The sequence below is a fragment of the Dipteris shenzhenensis genome, chromosome 2, assembly GCF_047967505.1.
Source record: "Dipteris shenzhenensis isolate YYH24624 ecotype China chromosome 2, Dip_SZ_1.0, whole genome shotgun sequence".
Taxonomy (NCBI): domain Eukaryota; kingdom Viridiplantae; phylum Streptophyta; class Polypodiopsida; order Gleicheniales; family Dipteridaceae; genus Dipteris; species Dipteris shenzhenensis.
The window spans coordinates 36,356,770-36,372,650 of record NC_141597.1 but is presented as its reverse complement, the minus strand read 5'-3'; the positions used below and the strand labels follow the sequence as shown (position 1 = coordinate 36,372,650).

Below are 15,881 nucleotides of genomic sequence, written 5' to 3'. Positions count from 1 at the left end.
GGGCGATGTCTTAGGAATTTGGAGGAAGAGGTGGGATTAGTTCCATAAGCAATCCATATATATGCTTCATGCCTTATGGAAGGAGTGTGCAAAATGGAACCATCAAGTGCTTGTTAGTGGATGGATAACATACTTGGAGAAAGTATGCACACCATTGGTTCAAAACAAGTGTGGTGATAGGAAGGATTAGGATGCTAGAAATTTGGAATCAGTCATGTCATCTATACACGATCCAAGTGTCATGATGAGCGAGAAGAAAAGAGAGACGCCTCTCTCTCTCACCCCCCCCTCCCTCCTCACTCACGCCCCTCCTCCGCTTCCGCCTCTCCTCCGCTTTGCCTCTCCTTCACCCCGCTTGCACCTTCCTCCCCTCACCTCTACCTCTCCTCTGTGCCTTTTGTTCTCCCCTCCTCCCGCCAGCCCGTCATGTAGCCTCTGATGGCCGCACGGGCTAGGGCTGCATCGCCCGTTCATCACCCCTCTGCGGGTTTTCCATCATGCCCCTAGGGGCCCCTTGCAGCGCCCAACATCAGGCTGCTGCTGCTGAGCATCTAGTGGGTGGAGGTTGACCTCCAGCCGCCTCTCCAGAGCACCAAGGGCTTCCCCTTGAGCTGCTTGCCTTGCGAGAGGCCACACGTGGCCGCATCCCTACATCTCGAGTAGAATTGTGCCAAGAAGACCCTTGACACTTCAAATGGTGGACAGCGGGCTGGACGTTTGCAATCACTCCGGCCCCTCTCAGCTTTGTTGTGATTTGGAGGGAGGTTTCTCTTTGCCCTATGGGTGAGGATTCTAGTGGCAGTTTTTGGGCGGACCCTTATGGAACCTTTTTAGTGCTAGGTTCCGAGGGGCAGAGGCTGTGGGCACACTCTGGGGGTGCTCTTGGAGGGCTTTGGGCCTTCCTTTCCTTTGGGCTCTGGAGGTGCTCTTGGAGGGATTTGGGCCTTTCTTTCCTTTTTCCTTCTTTCATTTAGGCAGCAAAGAGCGAGTTTCTTTCTTTTGGGTTGCGAAATTTGGCAGTGACCACCACTGGTCTAGCAAGAGGAGCTCAAATGACAACATCCTCGAGTCCCTCTATTGTCAAGGTTCAATTATCCCCAAAAGACAAACAACAAGTGAAGAAAGCTGCAATCTCTTTAGGATAGAGTAGTAGTGGGCCGAATAGTGGGGCTCACACCCATGAGAAGGCAGGTACGACAGTTGATCGAGGCGAGTCTAGCGCTAGAGGGTGACGACATCCAAGAGGTCACTATCTACGGCAGGGGGGTTTTGCTCCTCCAGTTGAGCTCCCCGGACACCTCGCGGGCCGTCGTCGAGCAAAGCCCCCTTCCTCTAGGCCCGCATTTGGTCTACTTTATTTCGTGGTGCCATGGGTTCACTGTGGAGGACATGGAATCGACGCATCATGTGCCCCACTTCCCGATGGTGCTTCACTTCCCATCAAGCGAGCCTTTGTTACAGTTCTAGAGACTCCACCCCCATTGGCCGCCTCAGTAGTGGCAGATGATGGGTTCCCTTAGCTCAGGTTGGTTGTAGCACACCCAGAGACCTTCCCAGGGGAGATCTTCCTCGAGACTCTTGACGGCGGAGAGTTCAGGCAGAGGACTGAGGTCTCCGAATTACCAGGACAGTGCCTACGTTACAGGTAGATGGGTCACCTAGCCCTCGAGCGTCGGCAGGGTGAGGTCAGGGCTCTGCCGGTTCATCCCCGGTAGGAGCAATAGAGAGAGAGCTCCGCACGAGCCAGGTCAACAGATGGGACTCCATACCTTGTGGGTGGAGCTCTCAAGTGGGGTTTGGACCAAGGTAAAACACAAGAGGTCTGGCAATAGGGCTAGGCAAAATTGCATACGGCGGGCTAGACGTAGCACGCATAGGAGGGCAAAGGAGCCCCCTCCACAAGGAAAGCAGACAAAGGGAGACTCTGTAGACTGCTAGCAGACTCTGGAGGAGACCTTTGATGATATTGTCCCCCCTTGGGGCGGCAGGAGCCCCGAGCACAATATCATAGGCACCCCTATAGGTCCATGGAGCTCCCCCTACCGCCTTGAAGGCGGCCCCTTCGCCTCCTTCGTCTCCACCGACGGACCTTCTACCCTCTCCGCCGATTCCTCCTCTAGACCCCCAATTTTGTGTCTTAAGCTAGGCAATAGGTGAATGTAGAGTAGAGGAAGATAATCCATATTCCTCATAGACAAGATATTCATAGGGATGGTTGTCCATGTATACAATCAAATAAATGATGAATGGGACAAGATTAATAAGTTCTTAGTTTTATTAATGGTTTGTGAAATTTTGACAAGTTTTCATTTTTTAAAAGGCTTGTAAGCTTTTTAATTTAAAAACCCTTTTTTTTTCAAGGAAGGGTTTTGAGCCCTCTATAGAGGACATACATTTGCATCATGTTCTCATTTTAGGTTCTCTCTAAGCACAAGCTTTGAAAATTTGAACATGAAAGCAAAAGAAAAATTACTATCGTAGAGAAGTCAATGATAGCTACTTCCAACTTCTCGTAAGCTCCATTGTCATTCATGCATATAGACATGCGCATGCAAGTGGACACATATGACATGGTTGTAATTTATATTGTCTTTTCGTGATGGAATAGCATTGAAGCAGACATCATATAATTCCACAAGGACACGGGCCATTTTTCTCTTGCAATTGCCAAGGAAAGAGACAACAGGGTATTTCTTCTTACTTGTTGGGAGGAATTTGGGAACTTGAACCCCTTGGCAGGGCCTAGCTCTCTGCATCCTCTCACAAGATTGCATCTCAAGTCTAGCTGAGAGATATGGAGAATTTGTGCAAAGTCCAAACATACAAAAAAGAAGAAGTTTTCTTGAGTCCGGACTCCAAATGATTGAATATGACATATTGAGGCTTGACAATTGACTTTTTTACATGTTGTGTAGAGTTGAGCACGAAGCAATTCAACAGGTTGATATATGTAAATATCAACCAACGTTTCATTGAGACGTACAGATCTCTAGATATCTAGTAGTATTGAGTGGATGCCAAAGCAAGTGAGGACATGCCTTTTATTCAGCCAAGTCCAGAGAATGATGATGCCTATGATTTCTTGTTATAGGATATGTTCCAATTTTGATGCTAGACACTTTCGATGGCTCAAGCTTGTGTTTCTCGAGTACTTCATACTGCAAAGGCTGCACGTAGGCCTGCAGATGGCGAGCATCATCATCCTGATGACATCGAGGCAAAGATGACAGTAGTGATATAGAAAACGAATTTGGGTTTATTTACTAAACTATCCAGTGCTGAGGAATTTTTGATACAAACTTTAAAACAATAACCTGTAGGGGATGCTGTGTGTGTTATATAGAATGCAATATTGATATGTGATCTTGAGAAAGTTGTATGCAAAGTGTTGGATTGGCATTGAGAATAAGAATGTGACGACAATTCTTAAAGCCTTGAAGTGTATTTGTGCATGCTGCAGTTGTTATCGTACATGAGGCTGGCTAGGTTACAAGATTCGGCACATATCGCAAAGCTAGCATTTGACAGAGATGTTATCATTGATCAGGTATCAAAGGAGACCTTTTCATGGGTATTTTGAGTGTTTTCCATGTATCGCATGAATAAAGTTTTTCGCAAAAAGAATTGCTAAACAGGGAAAATTATATGAAGTGCGACAACCATTAGTGCACTTTCTATCGGTAAGAAATGATTGCTCCTAGGTGTGCTTAGCTCTCGAGGAATGGTTTTACAATCATGCTAGTGATTATCTTGTTCTCTCATATGCAATTGTTATAGAAGTAGCGAACCTGCTATGGAGAACATGGAAACAAATAAAACTAAGGTACCTTTAGTATATTCTTCTTGCAGACACTGATAGATGCACCAGATTAGGTATTCTTAATTGACCTGGACCTCTACTCAAGTAAATCCATGGCTCCTTGATTAAGAATGGGAACCCAAGTGATTTAAGTAAAGGGTTTTAAACCATGGGGGTAAGTTTGCATCTAAGTAACCCTAATAGTGATCATGTTGTTGGATTAAGGCAGAAGAGGCTTAACAAAACCTGAAGGAATCAAGCATAGTTTAGGCATAGGGATTTTAAAGAGGCTTTCTCTGCATTCTGTTACTTTTTGTCTTCTTTCTCTTAGATTGTGAAATTCTGTCAAACCTCCCACGCATCATTTATTGTATTAAAGAAAAGGATTTCATGCATATTAAATTTGGATTCTCTTTTTTCACATGCCTCTTTCACAGCTTTTGGTTTTATACACTCTTCTTTGCTCGTCTGTTAGTATTTCCATGGATCAGCGACTTTTTTCATGGTTCCCAGTGGACTTTCCCTTGATTTGTGATGTGTTGGCAGCCTAGTTAGATTGTGGCAGTATCTTCTCCTTTTGAGCTAGAATTGTAACTTACGTCGGATGGCAAAAATAACTAGACTCTCATTTTTTAACCAAATCGTTCGGAGCGAATAATTTTACATGCAATACTATGCTATTCAAGTCTAGAGGCTTAAAGTCTTCAAAATCGGATCCTTGTATTTATTACAAATCGTTAGGGTTTTGTTAATAATAACAATGTTGTATTGCATTTAATTTTCATCTTGAGATACATGAAATAATATTACAATATCTGGTCAAAATTTACTTTTGGGCAATTTATTGATGATTTAATGCTTTTTGTCATCTTTTTTGTGGATCAAAATTTGTTCTTTTATGATTTGAACTGCATCCATTGCTACCATCGTGCAAATCAATTGGAAGGCTTTCTTAGAAGGAAGCATTGGTGAATAAAGTCTTTCTTTGGGAAAAGGGGGCTGGGGTTAAAAATGCATCCTACCTTTAATTTGGAATCATTACAAATGCTAAATTACTATTCTATGTGGGGCCAAGTCATTTGAGTAGACAGCATTGGACACATTTAATCTTGAAAACGATATCTTTTTTTATTTTGTTTCCACCGTTTGCATGATTTTGTTGTCATTTTTATGACTCCCTCTTAGTTATGGTGGCCCACTCTTTTTATGGAACCAGCTAAATTGGCTAACACTTCAACCCCTTCCAAAGAGTATCCAAAGATTAATTGCCCACACATTTCCATTTGACAACATCAAGGGCCCGATCAGACTTTGGGATTATGGAATCCCAATGTTTGGGAAGAGTAGATTTCTAGAGTCCAACTAAGATGTGCAAAAGATTTTGGAATCTCAAAATAAAAAGACATGTATTGAAAGGTTTTTTAAAGTTCAAGCATAAACAGGGGTTCAAGGAGCGGCAGCCCCCCGAGAACAAGGGGTATGGGGGGCAGCAACCCCCAGGGGGGTCTGGGGGCAATGCCCCCGTCGGTAGGCTCCGAGGTATGACCAATCTCTGAATTGTCACTCCTTCTAAATCATGTTATGAAGTACAATTTCTGGGATTATTTGGTGAGAAGCATCTCCTTCTGAATTTGAATTCTAATTGGTACTTTAAAAGGGTTCCAAGTCAAGTGAGTGGACAGCATTTCATACATTTAATTCTTATGGAAATTATTGACCTTAACATTTTCTGAAGTAGGATTTCTGACAATTATTTGTTGAGAGTAGCATGTCCATCTGAATTCAAATTCTGAATTGGTATCTAACATGGTTGCCAATCCATTCAGCGTGCAGCAATATATACATTGATCGATTGGTAGGTAGCCAAGGCTTCTCCCTTGGTGTCCCCCTTTGGGATCCTCTCATAGTGAAAGTGCAATGTTTTACTTTTTTCTCAACATAGACATCATCCTTGGGTACGTGTGCCCGTTTAGTGGGCCCACCCTTAGCTTTCATTGTATCTAGTTTTTTTCAGTTTTATAGGCCCTTTGAGCTGGGAGCTGTCCACGACCTCATCATCTACAATGGCCTTGAGAGATGGCCATCATCTGGGGGATTCACATGCTTCCCACATATCTAGCCACTCACAACCTCACTATCTCCCCCCCCCATTCGGAGCCGACCACTCATATCTGGCCTTCGGTGTTCTTGCTACTATGCCAGTCACAAGGAGAGTTCCTACTGCAGCCCGGACCCAGATCCACTTTGACCGTGCCCTTGATCCAGTGTATGCGTGTCACTTAGCCAAAGAGCTTCCGGCCCTATTGGAGGGTGATTTAGACCTCGCCCACGCTTCAACCACCCTTGTCACAGTGATACAAGATGCTGCCACTAGATCCTTTCCTATGACCCGATCTTCATGGGTATGAGATGGGAAGATGCCTCAAAACCCTTGGTTTGATGATGAGTGCAGAGAGATGCAAGCCCACCTCACACGGGAGCGAGCCTTGGGTCAGCTGAAGTCACATGAGGCAGATAGGATCTTTCAGCGGTTGACACGCCACAAGAGACGAGCACTTGGTTTGCTAGGCACGGTATCTAGATGGACAGGCTTCCCTCCTTTTAGTACAGCATGGATGCGCCTCTTGAGTCGATCCTGCGAGATGAGATCAACCGTATCATACGGTTAGACCTCCTCCAGCTTCATACATCCCGGACTTTGGGGGAGGACCAGGAGCTCCCCACCAAGACCCAGTTTTATAGCAACCTATTCTTCAGAGTATCAGAGGAGGGATTCATCGTTAGACCCTAGTATCTCGATGACAGAGGAGTCTCCCATGCACCCCGGATTGCCATTGGTCAGATGCGGGTTTCGTCCCATCGGCTGAGGATCGAGGCAGGGAGAGCAGCAGGTATACCAAGAGAGCAGTGGGTGGGGGCGGTTGAAATAGAGGAGCATTTTCTTTGTGTTTGCCCAGCCTACTACGAGATCCGGGGGCTCTACCACTATCTCTACTGGGAGGAGAGTGGTTTCGACCCTTTGTTACTATTGATCCATTTCCATGACCATGTCTGTATCGAGATTTATTTGATGGAGATGCGTCAGCACAGGGAGACACTTTTGCATCAGAGGGCAACATGGGATGGCTAGACTACCACAAGATATAGAGGATGATCGGGCATAGCGATGCATCATAGACTTCTACACATTTGAGTCAGCCCCAAGACACATGGAGTGGAGGAGGAGCTAGCCGACATGAGAGCAGTCTGGACGAGCAGCCGGCACAATACCACTGAGAGAGGGGCACAAAGACCACATGCATGACAGAGTGTCCCCAAAGTACACTCTATTGAGGTCCGACCTATCACAGCTTTCCTCAGGGGGGACCGACTGAGACAAGGGGTTACTCTGGACATAGCTCAGAGAGTCCAGAGAGCGAGGAGACCACGTCCCCTACCACAGTGCGAGGCAACTCGACAAACACAGATACGAGACATCTTCGCAGCCCACCAGAGAGCCGTCACTGTATCCGGCTTTGGTTTCTGATTCAGTTCTGAGTCTCGGTGCCGATACTAACTTGTTTTTTAGTTTGTTCCTGCTACTGGATAGATTGATCTGGCCCACTATGCAGTTGCAGTTGACTATTTCTATTCATGATTACGACTTTATTAGCATAGATTAGTACTCAGTAAGGGTCCTAGCATGCCCTTTGCTTCAGCCCACTGAGGTTTGTATGAGTTGTTTTTCTGTGTACTTTGTCCCATAGGCCCGCGAGGCCTCCCGTGGACGTCTCTCTCTCTCTCTCTCTCTCTCTCTCTCTCCCTTTCAGCCCCTTCCTCCCCTAGTGTAGGCTCTTCTTCGGTCCCTGACTCCCTACTTCCTTCTACCGAATCTCTCTCTTCAGGACCTCCATTTTCTGCACCCCTCCTTTACTCACCTTCTTACCCTCTTACCCCCTCATCCTTGTACCCCCTCTCCCCTTCACCCTCCACAGCGGAAGCAGTCTTGGCAGATAATCTGCGCTTGAGAGATTTAGTTATGCAGTGCATGGAGCCTTGCAGACTTCAGGGTGCTGCGATTCAGTCTCTCACAGCACAGATACACACACTGACTGATCAGCTATCGACAGTTGAGAGTCATAGATCTGATCAGGACTCCCATATTCGCCAGCTTCATACCAGAGATATTGATCGGGACATCCAGTTACGGACACATGCTGAGCGCATAGTGCAGCTGGAGGCACGCATTCAGGAGCATGTTGTGGCATGCGATGATCGCCTCCAGCAGCTGCATGTAGCTCCTCCAGCTAGTGCAGCAGTTGAGGAGAGGTTGGCCACACTGCAAACAGAGGTAGAGAAGACCTCAGAGTGGGTGGACGTTGTGCGTAGAGCCCCACAGGCCCAGCAGACCACAGTCTCTGAGACTATTGCCGAGAGTCAGCGGCGAGCTCAGAAGGCCCTCAACATCCGCATCCGCGGAGTTGAGCGATCAGATAGGAGATCAGCCATGGATCAGGCGACAGATTTCATATCTGGGACACTCGGAGTTCAGGATCATGGCATAGTAGCTGCATATCGAGTGGGCCGGGATCCAGCACGGCACCAGCCACTTATCATCAGATTCAGAGATGCTGAGGCCCGTCTCGCAGTATTACGAAGGAGATCCAGATTGAGGGACCATCCACAGATTCACATGGATGAGGACCTTACAGCTGTTCAGTGGGAGGAGCATAGACGTCTCATTGCACAGAGGGATGTTGCCCGTCGTGAGGGCAAGTGGGCCGTGATCAGAGAGGGCAGACTTTTGATAGGAGCTATGAGATCTAGACCGGCTGGAGCCCACAGTTGACGACACGAGGCCTATGGGACACGTAGTCTGCCAGATAGCTTGAGTTTCGCAGTTTGGAACTGTAATGGTTCCCTCACAGCTCAGCCTGGCAACTTACGAGAGGCCTTTTTTGATCAGGACATCGTCTTCTTTACAGAGACCCATGAGAGCCCAGAGTGAGGCTTGCCGCAGGTGACAGGGTATGCCTGGGAGTCTGTCTTTCGACAGCAGACTAGACGATCAGGAGGAGTCAGAGGATCTGGCGGTGTGGCAGTTCTTTATAGAGAGCATCTCAGATCGATACTCACAGTCATGAGGAGAGACCATCGGGCCAGATATCTTTGGGTACGGATCAGGAGACCCCCCCTGAGAGACTTGTTTATTGCAGTATGCTACTTTCCCCCGAGACAGTCTCGTTATGCCTCAGATGGACCAGGACAGTCACCTTTTGAGGATTTGTCGGCCGATGTATTGGAGTACTCACGCCGCGGAGAGGTCATCCTTTTAGGAGACTTCAACGCGAGGACATCAGGCAGAGATTTTGGACTTTGCTGAGGATCCAGTCTTAGTTCCAGCTGCCCCAGATGAGAGTTTTCCACGCTTATCTTCAGATAGAGGGGTAGAGGTGACAGATCAGGGACATCGCCTATTGGAGCTTCTCTCATCGCACGGCATGGTCATTTATAATGGACTTCGACAGTGGCCGCATTCATCCACAGCCACATGTTTTCCCTTCGCGGGTGGTGGTACGAGCGTCATTGATTACGTCTTGGGTCCCCCGACTTTAATCCCTTTTGTACATAACCTCACAATCGATCCTTTTATGCCTTCAGCCGATCATGCACGTCTGCACTTTATTCTTACCCAGATTCCTCATGCCCCCCCTTCTAGACATCATGAGCGTCAGCCATACTATGAGGTTCATTTTGACCACCAGTTTGATGATATTTATAGCCAGCACCTGAGTGGTCTTCTCCGTCCGCACCTTCTCGATGCCCTACCCTCCACACAGGATCGGTGGGACCTTATACATACCTCCATCATCTCGGCAGCCCACAAGTCCTTCCCCGTCACTTGCCACACATCCAGTCCTCCACCAGTCGGTCTTGTGCCTTGTAATGGATGGTATGATGAGGAGTGTAAAGAACTCCGCAGGAAGCTTCGCCTTGAGACACAGGAGAAGTCTCCCCTCCTCATTGAGACCAAGAAGAGTTGCAAGCGTTTGGTGCGACGCAAAAAGTGCCAATTTCTAGCCCGGAATGATTAGGAGCTGAGAAGTTTACTTTTCAGCTGTGATTCCAAGGAATTCTGGAAGAAATTCCTTCGCTTGAAATCTCAAACTCCTCTTACAAACCCGCAGGTTTGGCTTGCCTATACTTCCACTTTATATGATATTCTAGACCAGCCACAGATCGACTTATCCCATGTGCCTAGACCCACCTCCTCTGCCTTATTCTCATCCAATAGTGTCCGAGCAGCAGCTCATCGTTTCAAGACTGGGAGAGCTAAGGACCATGATGGATTGCAAGCGGAGTATGTAATCCATGGGATTGATGCCTTAGCTACAGTCCTCTCCCGTCTTTTTAATGAGTCCATTTGTACAGGTCTTCCACCTAGTTGGCTAGAAAATACTATAGTACCCATACACAAGTCGGGGGATCCTTTGGAGGCGTCGAACTACAGGACCATTATGATTGGCCATGTCATGGCCAAGATTTATGCGACCATTCTAGAAGGACATATAAATGACCATGCTGAGGCGACAGGCATGAGAGCTAGAGGGCAGGCAGGATTTCGTGCAGAGCACTCGACTCTAGATCATATCTTCACACTCAGGGCTTTGATTGAGGAGGCGAAGTCACGTAAGCAACGGCTCTATTGTTGCTTCGTGGACTTCAGAAAGGCATTTGACACTGTGCCGCGTTTCAGACTCTTCCAGCGACTTCGTGACTTGGGATTCAATGGGGAGATTCAATGGGCGATCATGGCCTTGTATGAGAGAGTCACAGGTAGAGTCAGGACACGGGCGGGGCTGTCGGGGGAAGTACGCAGTACGATAGGGGTGAAGCAGGGGTGTCCTTTGTCTCCGACACTCTTTGGTCTCTATATCGATGAGTTAGAGATGTACATACAGACGATGGGTGGTACAGGTTCTTTACTGGCAGGATCCACGATACCGATTCTCCTCTATGCAGATGACGTGGTTCTTATTTCTTCCTCCCAGCAGGGTTTACAGGCACATCTCCATGCACTCCACAGCTTTTGTCAGGACAGAGGGTTGTCTGTAAACCTTGGGAAGACCAAAGTCATGGTCTTCAACACGTCATACCAGGTTTATAGGAGAGGCGAGTTCTCTTTCACATTTGATGGGCAGGAGGTGGAGCTAGTCAGGGAGTATACATATTTGGGTGCCACATTTAGAGGTCCAGTCTTCACCATGACGCATGCAGCACGAGATAGGATCAGTAGAGGGTATGCCGCCTTGGCTCTTCTCGAGAGGCAGTGTGCACAGTCACATTTTCAGCATCCCGACACGAAGTCCTTACTTTTCGATACGCTGGTGAGACCTGCAGTCATGTATGCTAGCCCCTTTTGGGCAGGAGATCTCAGTGTTGCAGATTGGAGACGAGTAGAGAGGTTACAGATCATCATGTTCTCCAGATTGATCAGAGCGAAGCCCACGGTACCGCATCAGATTACGTTCGCAGAGTTCGGAGCTACACCCCTAGCGCTAGATGCAGCATTTCAGTCAGTTACATACTTGCATAGGATCAGGGCGCTCAGAGACTCAGCAGCAAGCAGAGCACGATTACCGTGGCTAGCACTGACATCCTCGCAGATGTTAGCGGAGAGAGGTCATACTTTTTGTTGGTACCACACACTCTTCACATGGCTCACCTCGCTGGGCTTGGATATGGATAGGCTGCCACCATTTCGATACAGCATAGATGCCCTCGCCTCCCTCTCACTCGACATGAGCTCAGCCAGGTTATCAGGGCAGATTTGTTGCAGCTACACACATTTCGCACTTGGGTTCATCCCACGGAGCTTCCTACGAAGATGGCCACATATCGTGACCATTTTCTCAGGATTTCAGAGGATGGCTTCATCATATCCCCAGGATATATCGGCATTCATATGTCGCACTCACTCAGGATTGCCTTGGGCCAGCTCAGGGTATCTTCCCACAGATTAGACGTTGAGGCCGGCAGGATGCGTCGTACAGCTACCGGACATAGACCCAGGCGAGAGACTAGGATATGCCCTTGTTGCACTATGGGGGAGGTGGAGACTGAGGAACACTTTGTTTGCAGATGCCCTTTATATTATGAGATCCGTGGCAGATTTCACTGTTTATTTGGGCACGGATTTGGACCTCTCTCTCGGATTATGGAGTATGAGGATCAGTATTGCTTAGCGTTGTTCATCAGGGAGATCACCAGATACAGAGAGAGATTCCTCAGAGAGCACCGTCGCATCCCTGCCGACCTGGTTATTCATGAGGAGCAGGACGAGGCGCAGGACCATGAGCACAGAGATAGCCCATCTTGCCAGAGAGCACCGATGGTTCCACCCCGAGGATGTACATATGACATGATCCGGCAGCACCGCAGGATGATCTTACACAGAGGCCGTACCCGTCGCTTTATTTCTAGACGACGGAGGATGATGGCAGATTTTCGAAGGAGATTGCTCCATGGAGACTTGGCACCGCCAGCAGCCCATTTGACACTTGCCCAGATCTTCACACTCATGGCAGGAGGCATGGTCGATGGCCATGACTTCCATCATTTCTTTGGATCACAGACCCCTTAGGGAAGACGATGTTCCTCATATTTCATATTTTACATTTTGTATCTAGGCATTTTTGGTACTCTATTTCATTTCATTTTGTATCTAGGATTTTTGTAGCCATTTTTGGCATCTTAGCGGTATTACGATGAGGCCACCTAGTTGGCGCATCGTTGATGATGTATTTTCCTTTCGGATGATTTTGTGTCCCATAGGCCATGTATGGCCTTCCGTGGACCTTTAATAAAATTTCTTTCTTTCTTTCTTTCTCTCTCTCTCTCTCTCTCTCTCTCTCTCTCCCCCCCCTCTGTGCGTAGCTCCCTTCGTGCCCTGCTCCAATCCTCCCTACCCTGCCCTCACCCCCCACACTTGAGCTCCCTCCCCACCTTGTAGAGCTCCCTCCACGCTTGCGCTTCGTTCCCACCCTACTCTCTTTGCAATGTAGCTCCTCCCCGCATTGCTCACCTCCTCACCGCCCTGGTTCTCCCCCTGGCACAACTCCCTCCTTGTGCCTCCTCTCATTCCTTGTCCCACCTGAGCTCCCTCGGGCTTGCCTCTCCACCATGACCCTCCTTATCTTTGTGGATGTCCCCCCTAGCTTGAACTCCCTCCCTAACTACCTCTCCATCATAGCTCCCCCCGTGCTTGCGGCTCCATCTCTCAACGCCTCTCCACCTGCCAGTGCCCTTCCATCATAATTTGCCATTGCCCCTACTACATCAGCTTTGCTCCTTGCCCCTTCGCAACGACCTAATGATGACCCATTCCATGTGGCAAATAGCTTGGTTTTGGACTGTTAGCACTTTCTCATTGCCAGCAATCCTTGTTCTCTATTTGCCTCTCCTCTTGACTAGAAATCAACCCATTCACTCTCCTTCTTACTGCTGCATTCTCCCTTGCTGCATCCCTAGGATGGGGAGATGAGACATCAGAACACCAGAAAAGTGGACACTCATCCCTCCTTTATTCCTTTCGACTTGGATCCTCCCACATGGCCCGAAAAACGGAGAAAGAGAAGGAAAAACACAAACTCAAGGACAAGAAGGACAAGAGAAGCGAAAGGGTACTGAAAGTACCAAAGACGACGTTGACATGAGGACGACTCAGTAGCGAGAAGAATTGAGGGATAGCACCGTCCCAGGTGGCTCTACCTCAGCTTACCGCCTCTCAAAGACTTCTCTGGCCCTAGGGCCCCTTTGACGATTGCTCCTGTCTCAGCTTAGTCTTCGACTCTATCCCCTCTCCCTCTCACACTGTCAAGTCTCTCCCCGTCGGGTCCCCCTCAGATACCATGCTGTACAATGTAGGCTAGGGCAAGCAATGGAAGCTCAAGAAAACAAGGAATGGAGGCAAAAACGAGCTGCTATAATGAATTGCTGCAAAACTGAATGAGATAGTACAAGAGACACCCAATACAACAAAACCCTAGGACCGGGTGTCCTAACTGGAATAAGTGTCCTAACTGGTACATGTACTAACTGTACCAACTATCCTAATTGCCTATAACTAGACCTACAAGGCACATACCAAGGAATGAGTGGCACGTATAGATAGCCCATAGAATTCCCTACAAACCCCCCTCCATGGTATGGCCTGAAGTATCGTGGTCACGTCTCAGAATACTTGAATAACTAATGTCATGGTTGCACATGTTCATCCTACAGGGATATAGCAGCATAACATATCAAGTCACAAAAGGTACTGAAGCTTGCCGAAAAGCTTCAAACTTAGGTTGAGAAAGAGCCGTTGTAAAAAGATCTACCAAGTTGTCTTCAGTGGGAACATAAGACAATTGAATATCACCTGCTGATAATCTCTCTCTGACATAGTGATCGTGAACCTTAATATGCTTTGTATGGGCATGGAAAACTGGATTTCGGGCAACAGCCAAAGCACTCTGACTATTAGTGAAGACGAGGGTAGGAGCAGTCTGACAAGCATGAAGGTCTGCAGGTAATCTCCGGAGCCAAACACACTCCACTATAGCTGTAAAAGCTGCTCTATACTCAGCCTCACAGCTAGAAGTAGCAACTGTAGTTTGCTTCTTGCTGAACCAGGAGATGCAAGAAGTACCAAGCATGAAACTATTGCCACTATTTGACACACGGATGGCTGAACAGCTAGCCCAATCACTATCAGTGAATCCATGCATAACAAGTGAAGAATCAGCCTCATAGAGAAGGCCCAAATGCTGAGTTTCTTTGAGACTTGTCCAAGCCTCATGAGGTGTGATGGTCTTCAATGCCTTTGTGGGACATTTGTTCAAAATGTAATTTGCACACATAACGGCATCCAACCACAATTTGTTAGGCAAGTGCTTGCCTTTCAACCTACATTTGGCCACCTACATTTGGCCATCTCCATGACTGATCGATTCTTTCTCTTAGCCACGGGATTCTACTAAGTTCAAGGCAAAAATCCAAGTATATCCAGTGAAGTCATTAATGAATGTGACAAAATAATAAAATCCCCCAAGAGCTGCAACCCGCATGGGTCCACAAATCACTATGAATCAAATGCAGCTTGCGAGATGCACCAACTCTCCCATCCTTGGGAAATGCAAAATGATGCATTTTACTAATGTGATTCTTGATGCCATACAGTGGAGGCGTAACAGTGACTTGTCTCGCTTGTTTCAGGATGCTATCATGGCAGAGCTGCACTCCAAAGGGAAGACTGCCTCAGAAATAGTTGAAAGCTTGCATTCCGTTCCCTTTGAGCCGAAAATGATTACATTAATCAAAGCAGCGCATGCCCTCGGGTAGGTTGTATCAGGCGTGAGCTTGTTTTGCCTTTGGTCGGATATGCACACATTCGTTTGATTCCTCGCATTTTTGGACATACCATCCTTCTGTAACTTCGCCAAAGACCCAAAGTTGATGTGTCCAAACCTCTCATGCCACAAATGAGTATCTACCATGGTAGAAGTATCAACAGCATAGGCATCCGCATCTCTGCAAGTCCAGCATCATCCAAGCATCTATCATATGCATCAAGTTTGTAGAGCCCTCTAGTCAATGTGCCATTCAACATCATGGTAAAGGCATGTGTAGCATCATAGCCCACACATCGAACACCATCAAAGAGAACCTGATAGCCACAAGTAGCTATGGCTGAAATAGACGTGAGGTTCTTGCAGATGCCTGGTACATAAAGCACATCGTCTAGAGTGACTAGACCACCAGAACCAGAAGTAATGGCAACTTGCCCAATGCCTTTCATTTGTATATGATGCACATGTAACTGTCCCCCCCTTAGATGCATGCTCAAGTGAGCTGAATAACTTTTGGCTGAAAGTGATGTGCTTGCTAGCACCACTATAAAAAAACCAGGCATTTGAAGCATCATAAACCGTCCTGCATCATGAACGTCAGGATTATACTGACAAGTAACAAGAAAATCCCAATGCTGGTCATTTGCAAAATTAGCTGACTCATGTCAATCATCTTAACTAGGAGAACCAGATACTGCAAGACCAGACTC

At 47.4% G+C, this 15,881-nt stretch overlaps 1 protein-coding gene across 1 annotated transcript in view; it reads left to right on the top strand.

Annotated features, from left to right (window-relative positions):
- The window catches only part of LOC147904698 (fructose-bisphosphate aldolase-lysine N-methyltransferase, chloroplastic-like), a 136,213-nt gene that overhangs the window by 99,402 nt on the left and 20,930 nt on the right, over positions 1-15,881 (top strand). Inside the window, exon 11 of the mRNA XM_087395221.1 lies at positions 3,461-3,547. Coding sequence (XP_087251347.1) covers positions 3,461-3,547 — 87 coding nt within the window. The remainder of the gene's footprint in view (positions 1-3,460; positions 3,548-15,881) is intronic.